This window comes from Amphiura filiformis, chromosome 4 (genome assembly GCF_039555335.1).
Source record: "Amphiura filiformis chromosome 4, Afil_fr2py, whole genome shotgun sequence".
NCBI lineage: Eukaryota > Metazoa > Echinodermata > Ophiuroidea > Amphilepidida > Amphiuridae > Amphiura > Amphiura filiformis.
In genome coordinates, this window is record NC_092631.1 from 55749529 (window position 1) to 55758061 (window position 8533).

At 35.6% G+C, this 8533-nt stretch overlaps 1 protein-coding gene across 1 annotated transcript in view; it reads left to right on the plus strand.

Annotated features, from left to right (window-relative positions):
- Positions 1 to 8289, plus strand: part of LOC140151090 (calmodulin-regulated spectrin-associated protein 1-like) — a 70597-nt gene extending 62308 nt beyond the window's left edge. Inside the window, 5 exon segments of the mRNA XM_072173304.1 lie at positions 72 to 419; positions 3602 to 3720; positions 4797 to 4960; positions 6393 to 6456; positions 6459 to 8289. Of these exon segments, the coding sequence (XP_072029405.1) occupies positions 72 to 419; positions 3602 to 3720; positions 4797 to 4960; positions 6393 to 6456; positions 6459 to 6569 (806 nt within the window). The 3' untranslated portion in view covers positions 6570 to 8289.
- The last annotated feature ends 244 nt before the right edge of the window (positions 8290 to 8533 follow it).

Consider the following 8533-nt stretch of genomic DNA (forward strand, 5'->3'; position numbering starts at 1 on the left):
TTATCTTTACCTAACAAATTTTTCCATTTTTGTCCTCGTCTTTTTTTTTTACTAATCCTTCTTGAAAACAGGGCAATCAACACCAACCCAGCCCATTAATTCAGGCCCCGGTACCCCAACAACTGCCCCTGCCGGGTTAGCATCAAGTGCAATGAAAGTAACCAGCCCAGAAAAGCCCCCCTCAGTCCCTGATGCAGTCAAACGTAGGCCACCCTCCCCAAGGGTACGTCCCAAACAAAATGGAACAAAACAAGCAGACACATCACCAACTAAAAAGGATCCATCACCAACAGCCTCTGGGCCACCTTCAGAGCGCCCCAGCTCGGGCAAATCTGAAGACACACAGTCAACAACAGCCCCTAGTGTTGTATCGCAGGATAGTAATGATTCAGGGGGCAGCGGACAACCGGAATATACGGGTTTGTGGGATTATTGAATTATATTCTGCCGCATGATCGTAAGCATGTGCCTGCAAGCATGTCTCAAATATACTGACTTGTAGAGTAATTATTTGCATAGAGAAAAATAGCCTCATGCTAAAACTAATCACAAAATAGATAGGCATGTCATCCACCTGCACCTTGTGTCACTTGTTTACTGTATTTGCCTTTTATCTTTACTCTTTCATTTCATTCTCTCATTTTTATTGTCCAAATATAGCTTGGATCATATTTGTATCGTAATAATCTATTCTATGCACATATTTGTTTTTTACCCAAATATTTTGATTTTCTTTGCAAATGTCCTAGATGTTCACCGTACTGCATAGACTTCTCCGTAGTCCACTTGCCAATTGTGCACCACTCTGGCTATTACATTTAAGCTTAAAACTCTGATTTAATTAATGAGTGCACAATTGATAGATTTTCACAACTGATCTTTTCAGTCACCGTCGCCCTCTGTTTGTTAGCTTCCCAAGTGGACTACTGACTTTGCCTTGAGAGTTAGGCCAATTTCTGGCCTAACTAAAATTAGTGATGATGTAATGCATCTTTAAAAATGAATCTGGCTTGTGATTGGTCGCCCAGATCTCGTTATTGTTTAAATCCTCCCGGCGCGTACTGGTACCATTATAACTATACATGGTACACAACTATCTAGGGAATCTGGCTTTTTGTGCTGGTGGATGAGCGTATGCATCTAGCGCGTATTGTACCACCATGCTTAGTCTTGTGGTTAGATTTTATTGATAAACAAGTATGATTGACAGTGTGTGAGTCCCGGGTAAAGTTCTGCTTAAAAGTGAAAGTCCATAGTCGGTTTTTCGGATAATAAACTGGCAGATTCTAAAATTAGAATTGTTCAGTATTGAAGTGTCATTATAATTATGCCATTATGATATGTTGCATTATAAGCCTACGTGGGGCCTATACTTTACTTTTACTGTCACAAATATAATTATATAGCCTAAACTTTTTCATAACCATTTTATACTAGTATTTTGATGTAGGCCTACTAAATATCAGTATAATTTCGAGTTCAACTGAATGCGTTCATCATGATTAATAACATTTTTATTTATCAAAAATCGACTATGGCATAGTCTACGTACTGCATGTCATTGTGTATTACTTTTAGTTGAAATTTATTGTATCTTTTGTTTTTCCTTCTGTTTTCTTTTCTATTATCTGTAATGTATCCATTTGTCTCAACATGTTGTTGGTAATTTGTGGATAATTATAACAGTGTTGGGACAGAGGATGAGAAAAATAAAACAACTTGCTCAGTCTTTCTGAACATCTTAATGTTGCATTTGACTTTAATAGTTTATGCATGAATTTTGAAATGTATCGCATGCTGTTAACTAGCACTAGGAAGGATGTTTGCATATGCATGAGATAAAATGATAAAAAAATGTTTGATAATATACTGAAGTAAATTGCCTAATTGTTCAAAGTTACGGGTAGTCCGTGATGATCATAAGAAGCTTGGAAGAAGTGAAGTTGCCGCTCCCACGATGGATGAGTAATGGATAATTGTCTTGTTGCCATGATGGTTAATCAGCCAATGAGAAGTTTGTATCACTTACTTGTATATGCTTGATGCACAACACAGAACAATTAGGTAAATTACTTTGGTTACACATTTTTAAGTTAAAAGTAACAGAATTTGCTAAATAAGAAATTATACACACAGCTGAGATAAAAGGTAACAATGTACTTCACTTGAGTACAGATGTGCCCATCATTAATAGCTGTGCAGTGGTAGTAATTTTCAGTATCTTGAGTTTCAATATTGTTATTGGTGACACATTTTGGTGTGTATATTAGATGCACAGTGCAATAATTTGCATTTTGAGTGCTTTTAATGATCAGTTCGATGTTTATAGGGGATTTAAAAAAGTTGTTCTACTGTAGCAATGTAGAATACAAAAGAGTGTATTCAGTGTACTTTACATAGTCAGATCAGGTAGTTGGATGTCTTATTCCATTTTAGCGATGGTGGTGTCTTGGTTAAGTGTCAATTAAACATCACATTACTTAACTTGACACTTCCAGGTAGTTTTTGTTGGAGGTACCGGTGTGTTACCTGCCCACCCCACTGAAAGGGAGGCATCCAGCCTGAGGTATTTGCTAGTGTTAAGGTTTAAGAAGGCTAAGTGGTAGCAGGTGTTGTGTAATCCTTAAAATTATCAGATCAGCAGGATTGCTCCTTAAAGCCCCACTCCTGGACCCCTTTGATCATCTCAAGCTAAGCGCTCGGGCCTAGCCTACGACTAGGTTGTTTCTGGAAATGGATCAGTTGCCCGTTTACATCTTTGCAAAAGGTATGGCATATAGTGCAATGAATAGGCTTAGAATTTGCTTAAATTTATGAAAACTTGCTGGCAAGTCCTGTGGAAAAGTAGCATATTGCATAACAATAGTCATGTTAGCAATTCAAGTCATTCAAAGTTTAAATTGGCCTAGCAGAGTGTGGGTTTGGTCATATTGGAGTAAGTCTGATAATGGTAATTTAGTAAATTAAATCTAATTCTCTTCAGGGGTTTTAGTCAGAGGTGCACCTAGATGTGTTCACAGCCTGTTGAAGGGGAGGCACAGCCTGTAGGATTCAGGGCAGTTGTAAAATTTGTATATATTGCAAATTTCAAAAAAATCAAAATTATTTGATATCAGTAGGATATTCCTAGTGTTCAGAATTTAATTTTGTGTGTTTGATGTGCTCTCAGGTCTCACAAAAGTACTGTGCAAACGTCGCTATCCGAGCCCATGAAAAAGGCTAATCTGGTTAGAGGAGTTTATGAAACAGTGTGCTTCATATAATTGCAGAGCCTGTGTTTGATTTGCCTCTTAAGTATTGAGTTATCTATTTATTTCACTGCATCTTTGATTTATTGCTCTGGGTATTGCAGTAACACAGTAAATTACTTGATTGAAGGAAAAATAGATGAAAAAACAAACTGTAGTGGTTGTACTTCAGCAGATGCATTGCTTACGAAATATTCGACATTGTTTCTTATAGATGGAGCTTTTTGTGTTTTTGTCATGTACTGCAGGTGTGTTCCACTTATCTCTAGTTGAAAAAAACATCTGTTTAATGTGCATTTTGTAGTATTTACATGTATTATTAACATGGAATATGTTTTGCCTTTTATGTGCAGGTCCAAAGTTATATGTGAAGCCAGCCAGCAAATCCAACCGTCATATCATTACCAATGCTATAGCACATTGTGTACTAGCTGGTGTTGTCAACCAAGGAAATAAGGATAAAGTATTACAGGTAGGCACTGTGGTCTTTATGGGTGGGGTTTATCTCCCTCAAATCAGGGGAAAATTGCCTCCGACCCCCTCAAATGAAGCTCCAACCACCAACTACAAGTAACTTTGTCTTGTATTTCTTTGTTTCCAAATTTACGACCGTCTAAATTTACAATTCAACCTGAAATTTATTAAGGTCTGATTAGGCCAAAAAAATAATGGTTTGTCTCAAAGCTCACGAGTGGTTTGAAAACAAATGCGAAATGCGATTTTTTTTTTTTTTTTTTATTCCCGACTTTTTTCATGGTATTTGGAGAAAAAAATCTGATTTTCGCCAAATTTTTCTGGAAAAACTATAAAAAAAATTTTTTTTTTGAAATAAAAAAAATTCTGCATTTCTTTTTTTCCAAATCTCACGATTTTACAAACGCGCGCGAGCTTTGAGACAAACCTTTTTTTTTTGTTGGCCTTATGAATACTGCTACAGCTATAATAAACCAAAGAAATGATGTCAGAAAATAACAACAGAATTGGAATTGGAAAGTGGAATCATTTATTAAGATTTTCAAAGTCTGTGCTATTACGTAATTATAATACGAGAACATGTTTTTGAGATCTATGCAGTTGCAAATAAACTCAGTCACAAAACAAAATGCATGCATCAGTCATGTATTGCACAAAGCACACTACCGTAGGTGCTTGGCCCAACTGCGCGTGCGCACCATTCTATATCATTCCATTTTGTTGCGAGTCTCCCTATTACAAGTTGAACTAAGTATACCATTGTATGTTTTCCTACTCCTTAAAACCTTGACAATATTACCATTGAACCGTGCAGTACCATCAAATACTTGTAGCACAAGTATAAGGATGTATGAAGTCAACTCAAAATTTTTAATACTTCATCATTTTCAATCCTGAAATTAAGTTGAAATGCGCGTCATATTAAAGTACCGAGTTCTAAAATCAGAAATACCCTCCCTCTTATGAAAGGACTTTCATTTATAGGATGTCATCAAACTTACTGGTTTATCACTTACCTGAATAAATTAATAAATTAATTGCTTATGTTTATTTTTTTCCTTGCTCTCAATACAGGAGGTAGCCAAGTCAGAATACAAGCATTTTGTACTATTGTTTAGAAACGCTGGTCTCCAATTCCGTGGTCTGTACGGCTACTCGCCAGACTCGGATGAGATTACCAAGATATATGGTACAGGGCCAAGGCATGTTGCCCCTAAAATGATTGAAAGCTTATTCAAGTAAGTAGAAGCATGCTGATTGTTGGTTAATGCGTATGACTACTTGACAGAGGAGGCTTAAATACATTTCCACAATGCACTATGATTGGGAAATTTGTTCAATATAACCTAATTTTAAGGCAAAGTCCCCTTACCATACACACAAAATGGTAATTTTAAAATTGCAGCCAACAAGCTAATTGTGAAAACACCAGATATTTGCACACAATCCCAATGCAAGGTATGGTCAACTGTGTACAAATGGCAGACATACCAAGGCCAGAAACCCCATTGGGTTATGGGAATGTATTTAAACATCCTCTGACTACTCTGATGAAAAACTTGTCATGGTTAGTAGGGGAATGGGACAAATTGGGCTGTGGGTGAGGGTGATAGGCCTGTAGCCAGTACCAAGGGGAAAATTGTTGCCATATTTCCCTGATAGAAACCATGTTGTATTTGGTTTATTGTACCATACTTTGGGAATGAGGTTGTAGGAAAATAGTAAGAAATATCACACAGGAAAATGGTCGGTGTCATTTGTGATTAACCAATAAGTTGGCATGATTAGCTTATGAATATTTTATTTATGAGGTGTAATGATATACACCTATGACATGGTTTAAAAGGAAGAAGAAAAACTGCTATCCCGAGGTGTCACATAATTTGTCTGCTTCCTGACGCACAGTGGAAGGAAATAGTCAAAGTTATGCAACATTACGTTTTACCTAAATAAATGTTGTATTTGTATTACATTATCATATAAATTTTGTGACATTGAAAAGAAAACAAACAAACTAAAGAATTTTGATGTGATGCATGATCAATAGAGGTTATCCGTGTTCTATAAGCTGTATATCCTATCAGCGACTGCTATACCTTGTTAGGATTTTCAAAAGAAGTACCTGCAGCTGCATGTACAACCATGACTGTTTCAAAATAGCCTGCCAAAGTCATGCAAGTAACTCCGAGGTCGTGCATTGAATTGGTTTGAATGAGGAATACTACGGGAACCAGCGCCTTTTGTTAAAAGTCACACATGAGTAATGTGGCTAACTAAACCTCTATAAACATCCATATAGTTAAATAAGAGACCAAAGTTTTCTGTTTTACCGGTAAAGAAAACAGAATTCAGTGTTTTGGTGGAAAACCAGTTTATGTCATAATTTCTTGGAGAAGACTTTGTCAGACTAAATTAATGTCAGTTTAAGCTTTGCTTTGCCTTAAACATTCATGCTAACAATGATGGTCTGTCTATGTTGAGGGTGCAATTTTGCAATTTGAAAACGGGTATTGCAATTCACAAAACGGAATTTGCCTTTGGTCTCTAAATTAAATACAACCTTAAAGGGAAAAGTTAGTCTTACTTTGTTGCCACTAATTCTCTTAATTATGTGAAGCAGATGAATACAATGATTGATATGAACATAACAAACTCTTTTTCTCTTGACAGATACAACTCTGGTGATAAAAGCTTCAGTAGAATACCTTCCAAGACCATGTCAGTTCAGATAGAAGCGGCATCACGATAGCCAACCATCTATGGCAAAGCAAAAACCATCCGGAAAGAAACACTGATCTGTCTACGCTGCCGATGTATGTCATGTGCCTCGTAGGAATAGATGGGTAGGAGCTATATGAGATGAACTGTATTTGTTGAATCAGAATGAAAGATGGATGTCTCCCAAGATTGACCAGCTGGTCAAGATAATGTTGTTATTGACAGCGCCTAGAGTTTTAAGATTAAATGTGTGGCGTGGGCATTCAATATTTCGGTCTCTATATCAATGGCCCGATTATAAGACAAGTCACTAACAAACAGATACTACCACCCTAAAACGATAATTGCATAACTTGATAAGGTTAAAAACACAAAAATATAGTCACAATACTGGTCAAATTATATAGTTATTTATCATTCTTTGGATAGGAATTCATAACCTATGAAATATATTTGGTAGATGCACATTGCAAAGGCTTTTAAAAAAAACCAAAAGTAGATTATGCAATTTTAACTCATTTGGGTGAGGATATAAGAATGTTCCAAAGCCAATAATGTAGTGGACAGATGTTCAAGTTGGATGAAATGTAGAGAGATGATGGTATGGCTTGAGCTTGTACTGCAAATATGCACAAGGTAGTGGATCAGAAATTATTCATGTCCAGGCAGTCAAGGATATAGTATGACCATGAAAACCTGAAAGAGCATACTTCTTCAATTGTCAGGTTTCTCTAAACCTTCCAACCATTAACATTCAATTCATGTACAGAACATGTGCTACTAAAATGTCTGTCTTTACATACTGATATAATAATATGTAAACAAATTGCTTGTAAAATGTTCGGTAGCAAATATATTCTCTACTTTATATTGAAGTGTGAAAGTGGGACTGGTGGATGTGTAATGTGTCTTTAAAAAAAAGAAATATCTGCCAAGGATTGCTATAACAGCTTTTTTGTGGGTTTCTATCTATTATGATGGAGTTAAATCAGAACACATATCAATTTTGTATGTAGTGATTTTGTTGCAAAATGCAAAGGGCTGCAAAGCCAACATCATCTGAGTGTCACGGTATCATGCATAATAGCTGCCTTGTGGTGTATGCCATTTTATAATAGTATGATAAATATGCAAATACTTAATCACTGAAATTATTAGTAGCCACCTTCTACATGTACAACATTGAAAGCTTACAAAGCAGCTGTTACTGTATAACTTAGTTGCAATAATGTGACTATGTGATATAAAAGGATAAACCAAGTAGTAAATTTACGGTACTTCATATATCAAACTGACGGGATCATTTTGTTTCACCTCAAATTTGGTAGTGATGTTGGTGCTTTTACGTGGTTGCAGCGCAAGCATACCAACAAACTGCCCTTGTGTGTGTGTGTGTGTACATGCACTGCAGGATTATGTTAGCATTTGTAATTCAATTGTGTCTAGCAAAATGGATACTTATGTCACTACCAAACTCTAGGTTAATCAAAGTATATTTGTGCAAATTATGCTTGTTGTATCAAAGTTTAGTAGAAGAAAGGTCTTTTCATCAACACATATGGTGGCTGTCAGTATTGTAATCGATCAACACAGGTAATCATATATCTTATAATCATATATAAATACGTCATTGTACAGATATATGTATAAATGTATGAAACTTCATGTGTGCAATACAAGTACTTGGTTGTAAACTTGCAGACTATTTTACTGCACAGAAATGTATACTCTATAATATACTGCCTGAGAAAGAGTACTTTTAGATATATATGGATGACTTGGAGGAAAATGTTAGTACCCCAACAAACACAAAATGTTTTAAAATGTTATAAACATGTTCAAAAGCGTATGTTGGTTTTAGTGGTCAAACAGTTTTAATAATATTTAAATATCGGTTTGTATGAAAGTCATGTAACACTTTTAAATTGTTTTATATGATAAAATGCTACTCGTTTTAAAAATGTCATTGCAAAATATTTTTGTTAACACTTAACAACATATGTGAGAATTTTTTGCATTAAGTTTAAAAAAATCTTTTCTTAATGATATTAAAACAATTTATACCCTTTACATAATCCGACATTTAAATGTTT